General features: G+C 34.6%; 2 protein-coding genes across 4 annotated transcripts; one reads left to right on the top strand and one right to left on the bottom strand.

Annotated features, from left to right (window-relative positions):
• Window positions 1-333: 333 nt before the first annotated feature.
• On the top strand, window positions 334-10,565 carry LOC122404973 (fatty acid hydroxylase domain-containing protein 2). 3 transcript variants are annotated; one of them, XM_043409412.1, is made up of 7 exons: window positions 334-391; window positions 1,444-1,620; window positions 5,642-5,771; window positions 5,919-6,022; window positions 7,785-8,112; window positions 8,933-9,205; window positions 9,481-10,565. In XM_043409412.1, exons 2-7 carry the CDS (start codon window positions 1,593-1,595, stop codon window positions 9,638-9,640), a joined length of 1,023 nt encoding a protein of 340 aa, XP_043265347.1. In that variant the 5' UTR covers window positions 334-391; window positions 1,444-1,592; the 3' UTR covers window positions 9,641-10,565. The 3 variants fall into 3 exon arrangements, with proteins under 3 accessions (XP_043265347.1, XP_043265348.1, XP_043265346.1); XM_043409413.1 differs by lacking the exon at window positions 334-391 and having other exon boundaries at window positions 1,439-1,620; XM_043409411.1 differs by lacking the exons at window positions 334-391; window positions 1,444-1,620 and adding an exon at window positions 4,762-4,915.
• Window positions 10,566-10,902: 337 nt separating this feature from the next.
• Window positions 10,903-13,419, bottom strand: LOC122404974. Its single transcript, XM_043409414.1, has 2 exons — window positions 13,056-13,419; window positions 10,903-12,666 (listed from the first exon to the last, which is right to left on the bottom strand). The coding sequence occupies exons 1-2, from the start codon at window positions 13,281-13,283 to the stop codon at window positions 11,935-11,937; spliced, it is 960 nt and encodes a 319-aa protein (XP_043265349.1). The 5' UTR covers window positions 13,284-13,419; the 3' UTR covers window positions 10,903-11,934.
• Window positions 13,420-16,056: the final 2,637 nt, after the last annotated feature.

The following is a 16,056-nucleotide window of genomic DNA, read 5'->3' as shown; positions in this document are numbered from 1 at the left end:
GATATCGTTGAATAAAATTTTAAACATGAATATAATGCTTGTAGTTTACTATATATTTCTTCAAATTTTATTTTGTATATACAACCTAAACAAAATTGAATTTAGAATAATTTTAATTAAGGTTAACGGTTAAATGTGAATGTTCATTTTCGTATATATAATTTTCGATTTTTTCTTGTTAATATTTACAGTAGAATAATTGTGCTTTATTATCATAGTTAGCAGAGGGAAAAGTACATACCTGTTGGAAGACCGCTAAGTAGCATAGAAAGTAATCTCATTGAAGCTTGCCGCATATGTATCAATATACATACATATGTACATTGCGACACAACAGGTGATAACAGCTGATTCATATGTGACAGGAGACATTCACACCTGCAAATCTTATGTATGTACACGATAATCTAGATTATTTTTTAACATTTTTTTACCAAAATATGTGACATGTAATTTTCATAATACATAATATAAATATATATACGTATATATGCCTGTACAATAACAAAATCTTAAGCTAGTATTACATGATGTATCGACAACTTTGTTGACAAATTGTATGACACGGAGAGGGTAGAATCAGAATTAAACCAGACATAAAAAATAACATAATATTTGCTTCCGTTATTACTGACATTTAGAGGTAATAAAAATGATTGTGCAGTTCTAACCTAATGCGAATGCATGAACATACTGTATCACGCACTATAGAATACCGTTTATTATATACATCTGATACATGCATACAAGGTGCTCATGCATGAAGATCCATTGTATTTTTCTAAACAATTATAAGAAAAATATGAAAAAAAAAAGGACAAATGAAAGCGATCTTAACTATTTTCAAGATACTTTCAAGATCATTTCATGGTGTTCAATATCATACTAAGCCAAAAATAAAATAAAAATAGTTTAAATAATGTACCGACTGGCAAGAGACGTATACAATTTAAAAATATAAATAATACAAAATTACGAACGATTTTAACAAAAGGCAATAAAATTATGATCGAAATATGGGTATGATATTGGTACCTTTGTCTATTTCGAGTTCTCGTATACGCTACTATTCTAAGATCTTGTGCGATCTCGAATATTATTACATATATCATATATCGTTGAACTTTCTCAATCGTCACTTTCACCAGATACAATAGGTGACATGTAGCGGTTCGATTAAAAGACAGCACGATCACTTTTACGAACTCTGTTATAAATTTTCAAAATTGATACAAGTCGTACTTGAATAAAAGACAAAAATGGTGATCTGCATTTTTTCTCGCAGCAGTCTTTTCCAAGAATAACGTTGGGCATCGATACCTGAACACCCAGTATACAAATAGCACACACGAAAACGTATATATATATATATATATACATATATATATAATATATGTATGGGTATATATAGATATATATATATATGTATATACGACACTCAAGCTGTAGGTACGCGCTTGGCGCTACGGCGCATTTGCCAGTATCAACGGTCTGCGTTTATCGACTATCGTGTGTGCTGTGGCAAATGCGATTCATTCACTTCAGACACAAGAATTTACGTGGTTTTTCCATAAACGTTGTCATCCCCAATCATGATGGACGTACAAACCCAGCACAAAGGTAGGAAGCAATACGTATTTCCATTCCGTCCCTGTTGATACTCGAACGAAAACACGCTTGGGTGACTCGGATAAACCCAAGGCGGCCACTCTCTGACAGTTGCACCGTACAAAACCACAGAATTCGTTGAACCGTGTGTTTTCGTTTACTACGCAGTCATCGAGAGTCGACCGCGCTACCCTTTCCTTCGTTACAGTATTTTTCATTATTGTTTCGCGAGATGGAATGTGGCGTCGAACGGTGTATCGACAGCCATTCACTTTTGGAGGGAAGAATGTGTGGCAGGTGGAAATGTAAATAAACGCGCGTCGGTCGATCGTGCGCCTGCTGCTTTTTGTTTATCACCGTTTAAATAGCTGGATTTTGTTATTGCTCGTTGGTGGAATATCTGCACGCGAAATAATCGTGATTGCTTCTATTTTACCGACTTGCCCGCGGTCGCGATCACAGCCACAACACGACCGATAGAAATTTAATCAATAACGAAATTTGTGTTTTCATCGAGACATTAACGTCACGGCACTTATCGAACTGTGTAAAACGATAGGGGTAAGCCGTGCCAGTACATAAAAAGTTTCTACTATAAAAGGTAATAGGTACATGGCGATTAACGTTGATATCAAACCAAGTAAATTATGTGGCTAAAGCGATTTACAATTTATTTATTTATATCATAGTAGTCTATTTAAAAGTTACATATACAATTTATTCTTGTATCATTTTTTTTTTTTTTTTTGATGATATTTCACACAGAAAAATTTACTTAAAAATTAATAATATATGTATACAGGGTGTTCGGCCACCTCTAGCAAAAATTTTAATGAGCGATAGTAGAGGCCAAAATAAGACGAAAATCAAGAATACTAATTTGTTGATGGAAGCTTCGTTAAAAAGTTATTAACAATTAAATTCAAAAATTTCAAATCGTTCTGGAAAAATTATTTTCGGTTGCGGGGGTCAACTACAATCATTTTTGGTGAGTACACATACCTCCGAAATCCTATCCACTTTCGAGAAAAAAAATCGAGTAGGTGCTGAAATTTTTCGGCGAAAAAAAATTTTTCAAATCGTTTTAAAAAAATTATTTTCGATTGCGGGGATCAATTACAATCATTTTTTATCATTACACATACCTCCGAAATCGTACGCACTTTCGAGAAAAAAATTCCTTACTGAAAATCCAATTAGGTGCCTAAATTGTTCAACGGAGAAAAAAAATTGCAAATCGTTGTGGAAAAATTATTTTCGGTTGCGGGGGTCAATTACAATCAGTTTTTGTCATTAGACATACCCACGAAATCCTGCCCACTTTCGAGAAAAAAAATAGAGAAGGTGTGAAATTATTCGAGAAAATTAAAAAATTGCAAAACGTTGTGGAAAAATTATTTTCGGTTGTAGGGTTCAATTGCAGTCATTTTTGGTGAATAGACATACCCCCGAAATCTTGCGCATTTTCGAGAAAAAAATTCAGTAAGAGCGGCACTTTAAACGTTAATAACTTTTTAACGAAGCTTCCACCAACAAATTAGTATTCTTGATTTTCGTCTTATTTTGACCTCTACTATCGCTCATTAAAATTTTTGCTAGAGGTGGCCGAACACCCTGTATAAAGAATAAGAATAATCTTTTCTATTTTCAAATAATTCTGTACAAACTTTATGTGTCGCGCATAATTTTAAGTATTAATACCCAATCATTTTTGTATTTACGAATTTATAAATTTTAGAAAAATTAAGAGATATTGTAGAAAAACACGTGGTAATGGGAGAAAAGAAATATTACAAACGTTACTTTAAGATCGAGTTGAATTATTTGAAGTAACCATCCCTTTATTTTCATATTTACGATACAGTCAGCGGCAAAATTTTCCTACGGCATACGTTCACCAAAAAAATGAACGTTGCAAACTCTGGATGAAACGTTTTTAAAGAAAATATATATGTATATTCGCGGAACTTTCTCGCGCAAACTTTTCATCGAGTTATATTTCAATTCTAAAATGTGATAATGATTTGCATCGCAACTAATCGCTCTATGAATAAAATAAAATTTCGAATCGTGTATCGTACGCAAACAAACGTGATTATGACGGGGCACATCGTGCAAGGATAATGTTTAATGGGATTAAACTTATCGCGTGCGATTCAATTTTCATTTAATTGACCGAGTATATTATCAGGATTTATCGTGACACGATAAACATAAATAAATGTTTATAGATAAAACCGTCGGTAGATCTTGTATTAAACAATTATTATAAATGTTAAATCGTTTACAAATAAATCTATCATTTGGTAGTATTAATTTTATTCTATATATATTAAAACTGCCATTCCGACTTATCGTGGTCACGTGCTTTTGTTTACACGATATTCGTCAGTCGGATCATAATGGAATTTGAAAAGTAACTTTTCGGAGGAAAATCTTGCCAATTTGCACGAGATCTCCCGTTGGATTGGAAAAGTGGGAAAGGTGGGGGGTTAGCCAGAAAAAGGACGAGAGAAAGAACGAGATTCGAAAACGAGACAGTGGTCAAGGTTCGGATGTGAGTCAAAGTAAACGATCAAATCACCGAGGAAAGGAATTTGGAATGTTTTCTAGTTTACTTATAAAGAGGATATCAACTATCGCTAGTTCTGTCTATTTTTATTTTGTTTACAAGACCGACACTGTACAGAGTGCGTAAAATATGTGAAATAATTATTAAACGGCAGGAAATTCGAAAAAAAACAGACGCAACAAGAAATCCTTTTCTTTCGCCATCTTGGTTCGGGGAGCTGGTATTCATTGTGAAATTAATGTAAAAGCTTATACAAGTATTTATAAAGAAAGAAAAGTTCACCGTACTTTCGGTATACATATGTATACGGTTCGTCGACCGATCTAAATCCGCTAGAAAATATTTCGTATCGAGATAATTTTGTCCAGCACTGTACGATTCGCGATGGTACCGGGGTATGCCTTTTCGAAAATGGAATTTCCAGCGTTGTTTGATTTGCCATCGTGCGGGACATCCTCACCGACCTGACATTTACATAAAGATGAGAAAAAAAAAAAATTAAGTGCCTCGAAGAAAACGTAGTACGTATGTATCGTGGAGGGAGCGATTATATTGCCCGAAGCGTAGTCGGCGATGAAACACGACTCTGGTCAGTCGTGACACTCGACTATACGATACCGTTCGCGGACGAACGTGATCGTGATTCTTAAAAGTGCGTGTGCCTCTGCTCGAACGCGCGCCGGGCCAGTCTCCTCCTGACAATGACGTTGCTCGAAACGATATTTCGCAGAAGAGGTACGAAACAACAAACGGCGATAATACACCGAGGCAATCGCCACCGCGTAACCGTGAGTTAAGCGTGCATCTCGCATTATCGAATCATTTTCAAAGTCGTGCCACAGCGAATTATTCAATTTACGATAGAGAAAGCACCGATTCTATCGGCACGTAACAATAATAACCACGACGTCTTCGTTGCACGTGGACACGCGGTATTTATTTCTTTTTGTGATACGATACACGACCTTTCAAGGCGGAATAAAAATTCATCTTACGGGTTTTTTTTTATTCTTGATATATATCGTGTATTCTCTAAACGTTTCGCGTACCATCGAACTCGTTTAAGATTGTACTTTTTAAATATGTTATATAGTATTTAGAGATATGAAAAAATATTTTGGCCAGAGCAGTCGGGGACGGTGAATGCCTCAACTTGAGCCTTTCACGTGCCAGTAGTCAGCCACTGGAAAAGTCATAAATATGTAAACGATTTAAACTGACCAAATTATCGGGCAAGAAAAATCGAAAAAGTAGAAAACGAATGAAAAATAATTATTTTATGTAAAGATTTATCGATGCCACTGTATACGCCACATTCTATCAATTAAACGTCGCTAATGTAATTCCATAAGCAGACCCTCGGCGGTACAGTAATTCATTTAGACATACATTGTCCGAATTTTGAAATAGAAATTTTTTTCAACGTACTTCACGACTTATTAAAATGAATTATTGTTGCAGTGACGACTGCCAGCAGCGATGGTTGTAAGAATCAAACACCGCCGACCCTTCTTTCGAGTTTAAGAAGCGTCCTTTTTGTAATCGGAACCGTCGTAATCGGATTCGCCGCTTTCTGCAACACACTGACATGGTAAATGTTACCAGATAAGGTATAGAAAACACGATTTTCCTATCTTCGTATTCGAAACGAGCAAGGAAATTTCGTGATTTCGAAATGTTTACCGTCACGGTCTCGAGTTGATCACGATAACGTTACAAACTCTCCTCTGTTCTTTAGGCATTTGCAGAGATTCTGGGGAGCTTCTGGTGATTTCTGGCAAGCACAATGGGATAAAATCTTAGACAAATTAGGCGACGATCCCGTGACGATCTGGGTTTATGGTACACGAAAATTAAATATGACGAAACATTAATATGCAGGTTGTCCCTTTTAACGCGTTAAATTTTGTTCAAACTGCCTTTTAACGATTACACGGCAAAGATAAGCTCGTTATTTGCAAAAATATACATTTTTTATTTCTCTACGTATGTAATTTCCGTGTTCGAATATCGCAAGAGATAAAAATCTTTTTTTCCATTTTTTCTCACTGTTTACGTATGGTAAAATATGTAAGAAAAGAAACAAATACATTTTGCATATACAAGTGCATATTCTGTGTTGCTATATCGTCCAGTGGACATTAAAATACGTTCAGATACGTATGTGATATGATTTCCTCAGACATTGCTCACTTTTTCCGTAATTCAAAATCATATCAATTTCCTCTTGCATAATATGTTGTTATTTATTTAGATTTCTAAGTTTCCGCTAGTCGTCTTCGTCTCTGAAGTAAAAAGTGGCTTGATTTGGATGAGATACCGTGTATATGGATATCCAAAAACTAAATGTTAAATAAGACCGGCTATGTGTCTGCTTATTTTTGCTCTGGAATTGTTAAAAGAAATTTGAATAAAATCGGTGACTCCACAGTTGCGACCTTTTGTTACAAGCATTTCTATTCTTTCTGATAACGTGAAACAACGTGTACTGTAGAGAAAATTGTCGATTTGTAAATCGTCGATCCTTGTTTTCCATCCGATCCAACTGTGATACGGTATTACGCAAGATGATAAAACAATCGATTCAGCAAATGACCGATTTGCCGTTGCGTGAATGTAAAAGCTCGTGCACACCACTGAGCGTTTAACCTTGTTGGTTATTAGTAGACTGCGGATCTTCATGCAAATTCATATTTTTGTTAATAAAATTATTGAAATTGGAGCTTTGTAGAGGGTTGTCTCAACCCCTAGAATTCGTACCTTACTTTAAGTATTTCTTATATTCTTGAGTGTTAAGTGCATTCTGTAGTTTTTTCAGAATTAAAATTTCCCATAAATGCATAAACATCCGCAGTCTAGTTATTAGCGAGCACAATTGGGTTACCTAGTGGAACTGATCATATTTAGAGCAATTGGTATACTTTAATGTCTTTTAATAAGTTTCAAACTTTGTTGCACGAGTCTATTTCTCGTAGGATCGTTAGTGAACTTTTTGTAGCTTATGTTGAGTTTGATTCATAGGCTTGAGAGCCCAACGTGTCACAACAATGCGGAAAGGTGTGAACGTTGCTTTCAGCTGTTACCGTTTCTGTGTAAAACGGTCAAATCGGTCACGAAGCTGTATCGTGTGAACGGGCTGACCGCAATTACGTTCACCGTACGCCATCGAAACGTACTTACGTATCTGTGCAGCTGCCTTCAAGGTGTATACCATGATCTTTGGATAACTTTGAACACAAGGAATTTACAATCGAGACAAAAATATTTCCTATTTCGTTAGATTTTAAGCGAAAGGTGGAAAAAAATGTTTCCCCGGTTATTATTTTATAAAATTAATCGTTCGAGCGCTAGTTCAACTATTCGTCTCGGGACACCCTGTATCGGTGCTGCCCAACAGGTGTGATTCACACCCTCGTCACAAAAGAGTTTCCAAAAGATAAAAAAGCCAAATAACATTTTATATTTGAACATTGCAAACCCAAAGATTTTTTAGTACAGTTAACGTAACACGTGTGCGTCGTGACGTGAAAATGATTGGGAAGCACCGTCCTACGTTTTCCTAAAAATGTCGAGTATAAAAATTTTTTTATCGATTTTTTTTCAGGATCGTTGGGGTTAACATTTTTCGTTTATTGGTTTTTCGGCGGTATTTATACACTTTTAGACATCACTAATCGGCCGGCTGCTTTGAGGAAATACAAAATACAACCGGGGACAAACGAGCCCGTAAACAGGAAGGAATTGTGCAAAGTGATCGCTCAAGTACTGTTCAATCAGATCGTTGTCGGGATTCCTCTAGCGTACGCTAGTTATTGCTTTATGGAATGGCGCGGTTACCCCCCTATGCGCGAATTGCCGACCTTCCACTGGGTACTCGTTGAAATCGCAATTCTCATATTATGCGAGGAAATTGGATTTTATTACTCGCACAGGTACGTGAATTTTTCATGTTGTTAAAGCGTAAGGGCATCCCCGTACAGTAATGCAAATTTCCTATTTTTATTTTTAGCATATCGAAAGAACAATTTGTTTATTATTCACTGGGTAACAGTGATTTACCGGCACGAGGTTTCATAACCGATTTTTAAGAATTTTAGATCGTCAAATACCAAAATATTATCATATTTGCTGGATTGGCTCTAGTTAATAGTTATCCAATAATTAAAGACCTTTAGTCTCATATACAGCCATATACTTGTACTTGAAAAATTCAATTTATTACATTTCGATAAGTTTTAAACCACTTCGTTATATTAACGAAATTGTTGTCAGCTCGGTAAATCCAATCGTGTGGAATTTCATCGCCAGCAGATAGGAGTAGCACGTCTTTGACTATTACAGTATTTAAAACAGACCACGATTCGCTCGATGCAATTCATCAACGCTCATTGCACTTTAGACAAGAATTAGACTTCCGTCACCTTTGATTATGGATTTGATACAATTTTTTTCTTTAAATTCTTCTCCTATATTCATTCACCCGATCGAACTTGGACTTATCCTCGACGTTCAATTTAAAACAAATTAAAGCAAGATCATTTTGTATATTGCTTAAAATAATTCAGAAGAATCGAACAAATATTGTGTACTCGACGTAGTAACATTTTTAAAGTACACGTTAGGTACTTTGCAGACCTAGAGTCGTAGAGTAATTTGAATAGTTGATCCTTCGATTATCTTGAACGATGTCTTATACATTTCACCCTTTGTTGTTGCAAGAAAACTTGAGTAATAATAAAAATTGTCTTACAGATGTTTGCATAGCCGCTATCTATATAAGTATATACATAAACAGCATCACGAATGGACAGCACCTATAGCTGTAACGTCGTTATATTGCCATCCTTTAGAACATATTGGCTCGAACCTATTACCACCGTTTTTGGGAGTATTCATCGTAGGTTCTCACGTGGCTACCGCTTGGCTTTGGTTCTCGCTTGCTATTCTCTCCACGTTGAATGCTCACTCCGGTTACCATTTACCATTCTTTCCATCTCCAGAAGCTCATGATTTCCATCATTTAAAGTAAGTATATTTCTCCAATGGCTTTGAAAACGTTTCGTTCCCTTGAACTGAAAATAGTTTCGGACCAACAAGTTAGAAAATTGAATTATTTCTATATTCCTGTTCCTTGTTTCAGGCATCGTGTTATAAGATAATTTTTTTTTTTTTTAAATAAAATTCACCGCATTGTTGTTTTTATCCTACAAAAGCGTATCTCGAGGGAATGTTTATAAATGTATAATTCTATTTAATATTTCAAAGATAAATGTCGATCGTACAAATTATTGTTATTTCAGGTTTAATCAATGCTTCGGGATTCTGGGAGTGTTAGACCGAGTCCACGGAACAGATACGCAATTTCGTAATTCTAGAGTTTATCAACGTCATGTAATAATGCTTAGTCTGGTACCGCCGAGAGAAGCTTTTCCGGACGAAGTAAAGTATAAGTCTAAATAAAAAAAAAAAAATAAGAAATTTTAACGAACACTAATAAATATGAAAGTTCAGTACGAGCCTTTTATTATTCTTGATCGAGGGCGGTTAACCAAGTAAATATAACGGCAAAATACATTCAAGGCTGATATTTTTCGTATGGTTACCCGACTCGTCGGTCGAGTACACTTTTCCTATGTAAAAACTGCATATTTTTTTAATTACTTTAATTTCGTGTGCAGTTTCCGTTAATATGAATTTATATTATTTATTATATATTATAAGATTATTATTAAGCACATGACCGTTGTTCGTATGATACCTTTTGTACAACAACGTATTGAATGTGATTATATAAGAGTATTTTTAACCGGCATTCTCAGAGTATAAGGACAGTCATTCTAAAGTTGTAATAGAATATATTACGTATTCTTTTCTTATTGGAAATTACAAAAAACGATCCTTTGAATATTATAAGAGTTTTACCATAACTTTAAAAGGCGAATTTTAGATTATTAGAATATCTTTTTTATGACAAAATACACTGTTGAAAACTCTAGAATTATATCGAATATTTCATCTGGGTGTTATCTTACTATATTCATAATATGTATAGCAATATTCTGGAGGCGTCTAGTTGACAAATTATGTTTGTATTGAAATCATGACATTAAGATGAAACTATTTATGACAATTACTATTTTTATATTCAGTTCTATAATAAAATCAATGACTTAATACAAATTTAGTCTAAGACGGAGTTATGATTGTAGCGTTGTAGCAAAGAAACAATTACTCTAGATTGTTATAAATCATCGATGGTTCTGCACTTGAAAATTTTCAATTTCCAAAGTAAATTAAGTTAAATTACTTGAAATCTCTAGGTATATTAACATTGGTAATCATATTTTCCTGAAATTAAATTTATACAGGCATACAAGAGCACGTAGATGAAATCACGAAATTGAATTTTCCTTAATTTCCCTTTCTTTTTATATAAAAAAAACGAGATTTCTTTAATCTAGTAAAGGCAAATGCCCTATTATTTATCGGTTATTAAAAATTTGTAATTTATATGACATGCTAATACTACTGATTTTATGTACCTACGTAAGAAGCTTATTAATAAAATTTACAAATCAAACGTGGCGAAGTTTCTTTCTGTATAAGGAATATTATTTAATATCGGAAGTAATTGAACGACTTCAATTATACGTATATATATTTTATAACAATATGAATGGTTTCTTACATACATATATAAAAATAGCTGTTATTGCTTTATCACATTTTGACAAAATAGAAACTTTACACATATTAAACGAAAAAGGAAGTTCGGCATAGAATTTCCTAATTCTTCTAATTGCACAAAAACATTGCTTATATTTGCAACAATATAATAATTCTGTGGGCATTGTTCGATATCCATTTAATTTTCGTATGGCAATTATTATTAATTTACCTGGACAAACCTTTGAATAACAATACTATAAATGCAGTTATATAAAATAATTATTACAAGTAATTACAACAATTGTATGATGTAAATCAAATGTTTCTTTGGTGGAATACATACTACTTTACAATTTGTAAAATAACACGATGTACATTTTACAAAATTTGAATAATCAAATTAAATTTTAGTGAAAAAATCCTATAATAATATTACTAATAACAAATTTTTTTTAAAAACAGCCTAAGAACGGCCAGTTCGATTTAACGAAGATTTTAAACTTGAAAATTTTTAACATCAAACCGAGCTGAAACAAATGGCCAATAAATTATTTTCGCGTAAAATTCTATAAATAAGAAAACAAATTTTTAATTTGGCTTACACGTATATACCTATCTACAAATGGAATTTTATTTGTTTCAATGAGCATTTCATAATGTTTATTCAAATCTTAGCATTAATACTTTTTTTGAAGTTCTTTAATAGCGTTCGTTGAATAATTTTATATTATTGCTGTGTCATTTGGTTTGTTACTATTTCCATATTGTCTTTCTCGTATACTACTTATCTAAAACCATGAGTATGCGAGCTTTCAAATTACGTACGAATGGTAATTTCCATATACAAACGATTATATAAAACATATAAATAACAAATCTCATTATAAGGCAGTAGCATAATAAGAATATTGTATGCAGAGCAAGTTACGGCACAATAAAAGTTTTATAGTTCTATATGGTATATTGATCGATGCTAAAGTAGCAAAATAGTTTATCAAGTGTATGTATGTATATATATATATACATATATATTGGGCAGATGATATTCTAGTAATTCATGTTCCTGAATAGCATACTTGTAAATATTAGTCATTGTACATTCCGTCGATAAGAAAATCCATCCTTCTATAGTGTCTTTTATCCCAACAATCTCTACCTTGTTTATATACCATGAACATAACAGCACCCAATATTGGTAAAGCTAGAAGAGTAATAATAACTGGCAAAAGATAATCAATTTTTTTTGGCATTCCCAAGCGTGATCTTGTGGGTGATACAAATGGTCGTTTATCACCATTAGGTCCTGCTACCGTGACAGTTGGTTTTGCTTTATGTTCTTTAAGCAAAGATATTATAGTACTAACGGTACTTGCCGATACATTTTGTTGCAATGTACTTGTATTTTGTTGCGACGTATTTGTATTTTGTTGCAATGTACCATTTACAGTAGTATGCGTAACATTCTTCAAACGTTCATTAGTAACGTTTAACATCGTATTATTCATTTTAATGGTATTTCCTGTTACATTATATTTAACTACTTCTCCATCATTAGGTAGCTGTGTTTCAATGAAAGAAGATTGTTCCTTCTTTCCATGTAACATTTCATTCGCTCCTTTTCTTGGCACAATTTTAGATAATGTACTATTCTTCCTCGTTACATTTGGAGAATAATCTTTTTCGTTCGATAAATTATTTCCTACGTTTAGAGTGTCAGAAATACTTGCTGATTGGAAAGTAGTAGAAGATGCTCGCTGAGTGGTAGAAGCGATCAGAATTGGACCACCTTCTCCCGCGAACGAAGGTGTAACGTTTTCCTGAAATTACAGTCAGGCAAATTTTAACTTCGGATTTATTTGGAATTTCTAATCGAAGCACGAAATATAGACACAAAAATAATTATGCAAACTCTTTTGCGAACGTCTATAATATTCTGGAAAGAACTTAAGAGTTATTTGAGTTATTTAAAATTTTAACTGGAATTTTGCAGTTAAAAATTAAAAGTTAAACGAGTAAACTAAGCGGCTGAACTTCATCGTCGGTGAAAGTCTTCTTCGTTTTTTTAATTCGACACACGAAATTACATAGAAAACAATTGAAAATAATCATTTTTCGATATTGACTAGATTCGACCAGTCGAACCTAAGTTCCACGCTAATTATTTAAAAATGCGCGTTAATTGGAAGCGTAAAACATTCTTACGTACGTTCGAAATTTTTGTCGAGTAAATGGTTTCGGAAGTAGGTTGAATCGCAGAAGATAAAGTTCGGTGATCATCCTCCAAGGATGCGTTTGCGAAGGTAGCATTTGATACAGATGTTAAGGATGCAATACCATCTGTTTTAACTTCATCACTTATAGATAAGGTTAAGACAGATACGATCCATATAAACGGAGTCAATCCACGGAGATTGAACATCACGATTAAACTCATTATTTTAATTGTAAAATCGTAGTCCGTGATGCTTTCGAGTTTATATAAATGCAGTTAAAACCGCTGTAAAAATATAGAAAAACTAAAAAAAAAGTAAGTGGCCCGAACCACTAAGAAACTCGTCGCCCCATCGCAAACACGCACTAACTGTTGCGTAAATACATACAGTGGCTAACAAAAGTATTCGAACACTTGAATTTATAATTTCTTAGCACATCGAACATGTACAGCGAATGCCACTTAAAATCGTACGTCTACGGATTCGACTTATTTTTTTCTATAAAACATGAAAACCGATCCGAACGATCAAAAATATGATTTGTTGTACTATCGGTTGGTTTTTCAAAAATGTCAAAAAGATTTTTTAATTTTGCAATGTTTGAAAATTTCTCATTTTTTACATAAATATGCCTGACAATAATACCGCAAATGTTTCGGCAGTTTTTTGACGGTAAGAATATTGTGATTTACGGTGTCGTAAATCTCGATACGTAACGTTATGGCTGCTAAACGAAGTACATATCACTAATGATACTGGAAGTCTTTAAAAACGCAGAAATACATTTTTATCGCGCATTGAAAATTTACTTTTCATATCACTTTGGGGCTAGGGAGAAAATTGGAACACGATTTGGAGCAATGCAAAGTTAATTTATAACAGTTTAAAGGAAAAAGATAGTCGAAGCAGCTTTGTCCAACTAAAAGAAAGGATATTTTCCTCAAAAAGTTTTCGATGTAGATGAGACAGCCTTTTGTATAGGATTTGTCAGGTATTCTGTATATGGAACGGTTGAACCCCCGTGACTTTTACATATTAAGAGACGTTACTGTACCTGACGTGGTTGTTTATCCCCGCTGGTAGCAACGTCGAATATAGAAAAGGATAGTGAAGAAAAAGAAAGAGAAAGGACGAGCGTTCATAGTATGTAGTCGGCAGAGAGCAGAGAGGTGTGTTGATACGATTTATTGTAGTTCAACAATAAAATTTTTCAACAGGAATTTCAATGTCATACTCGTGGCTTCTCCCCGATCAAAGTAAGATCAAACACAATATAGTTTTGATTATAATTTACATATTAAACAAAAACGATTCGTAATCTCTACGATATTTAGTATACCGATTCTATTCCAAGCAACGGTAAACATACACGATACTTTAATTCCAAAAATTAGTATTATTATCATCTATCGTGCACTCAATGTCAACAAATTTTTGTTGAAAATCTTTTTTCATCAAACGAGCATTCATGATTAAAAAATCGATGTCTCTCTTTTTACAACTGTTAAATAAATGCATTCTGTTTTCACGAGAGAAACGATAATCGACCAGCAGTATCTGTAAATAGTGCGGACCAAGATAAAAACGAATGCAAATAAAAGCTTTATTATTTTTTTTAGTATCTTATGATTACATTATCTTCGTGAATTGTGGTAAAATGTCTGTATTGCCTGCACTTGCAACTGTATGAAACTCGGTTGATCTTGCGACCATAGCGCCAAGGTTGAAAACATTTTTTTCGTTTCGTTTTCGTCCAGGTCTGGTTCAGTGTACGATTTATCGGTGGTTTTGAGATCACTGAACTCTATATCTATAACACAATCGTCCGCTTCGTTGCCCCTGGCGAGCCGTTTTTCTACCCGATTTCGAGGACCAGCCTCCACTTTGATAATCTCTATTTTCTCTATAATTTCAGTATTGTCCGACGCGTCACATTCTTTTATCTCGCTATAAGGAACAACTTCCGCTTTGATTGGTCTCGCTGCGTTTGAAATTTCCATAATGTCCGATACGTCGCGTTCTCCTATCTCGTCTTGAGAAACAGGTTCCACTTTGATTGTTCTCGCCGGATTTGTAATCTCGGTAATGCCCGATACGACACATTCTTCTATCTCGTTTCGAGGAACAGGTTCCACTTTAATTGTTCTCGCCGGGTTTGCAATTTCTGTCGTGTCGTATTCTACCGTCCGATACCGATGGACACTTTCCACTTTGATCGTTCTCACTGGATTCGTAATCTCGGTAACTGGTGTTTCCCATTTTTTTCTCCGATCTCGAGGAACAGCCTCCGCTTTAATTTCGCTAACGTCTAACATTTCACATACATCTAACTGATCTTGAGGATCACTCTTCACGTTGATAAAGACCGGCGTGCCGCAAAATGGTTCTCTTTGGTTTTCTTGCTGTTCCCGTTCTTTCCTTGCTTGACCTGCCAGTAGTTTGCTCCACGTCTTACAGATACTCATCTGTATCGTGTCTATCCAAATTTCGTTGATCAAACTGACGCAATCTTTGATGTAATAGTTTGCATAAAATTCGACCACACCATCGGGATACTTCAGCATCTTCTGCAGCATACAACGGGCGAAGGATCTTCTCATTTTCTCTACCACTCCTTGACCCCTTAGCTGCATACCCGACGAAAAGTATACGAGTTCGATGTTGCCGTCCAGTCTTCGCAATTGCGGAGGTAGTGTATGAATTTTACAGTTTTCTATCAAGAGGAACACCTTTCCTCCGGCGCCCCTTTGAAACTGCTGTCTCCTTACGGTTGGTCCGAAGTAATTCTTAAACCAATTGGCAAACTCGTTCCGGTTGGTCCAGATATTTCTTCGGGCCTTGAAAATAACCGGTAAACGAGTCCGGCAGTGATTCGACCTCTCGTATTCGTGGGTGGGAAGCGTCGAAAATTCTTGCGTCTCGATCGAGTCCGTTCGATCCTTCGTTATATTGTATTTGCTGGTGTTTCTTCCTCCCCCGTGAATTACAGTCCTT

This window comes from Colletes gigas, unplaced genomic scaffold (assembly GCF_013123115.1).
Source record: "Colletes gigas isolate AHSC1104 unplaced genomic scaffold, ASM1312311v1 Colletes_gigas_Sc00003, whole genome shotgun sequence".
NCBI classification, from domain to species: Eukaryota; Metazoa; Arthropoda; class Insecta; order Hymenoptera; family Colletidae; genus Colletes; species Colletes gigas.
Note: the sequence above shows the minus strand (reverse complement) of the source record. Positions and strands in the feature narration are given on the sequence as shown.

Bases quoted from the DNA above. Each gene is read 5' to 3' on its own strand.
- LOC122404973 (XM_043409411.1), top strand. From the start codon at position 4,882: ATGACGTTGCTCGAAACGATATTTCGCAGAAGAG. The intron at 4,916-5,641 runs GTACGAAACAAC...TTATTGTTGCAG, and splicing joins AACGATATTTCGCAGAAGAG to TGACGACTGCCAGCAGCGAT. The intron at 5,772-5,918 runs GTAAATGTTACC...TCTGTTCTTTAG, and splicing joins TTCTGCAACACACTGACATG to GCATTTGCAGAGATTCTGGG.
- LOC122404974 (XM_043409414.1), bottom strand. From the start codon at position 13,283: ATGAGTTTAATCGTGATGTTCAATCTCCGTGGATTGACTCCGTTTATA. The intron at 12,667-13,055 runs GTACGTAAGAAT...CTGTAATTTCAG, and splicing joins ACTCGACAAAAATTTCGAAC to GAAAACGTTACACCTTCGTT.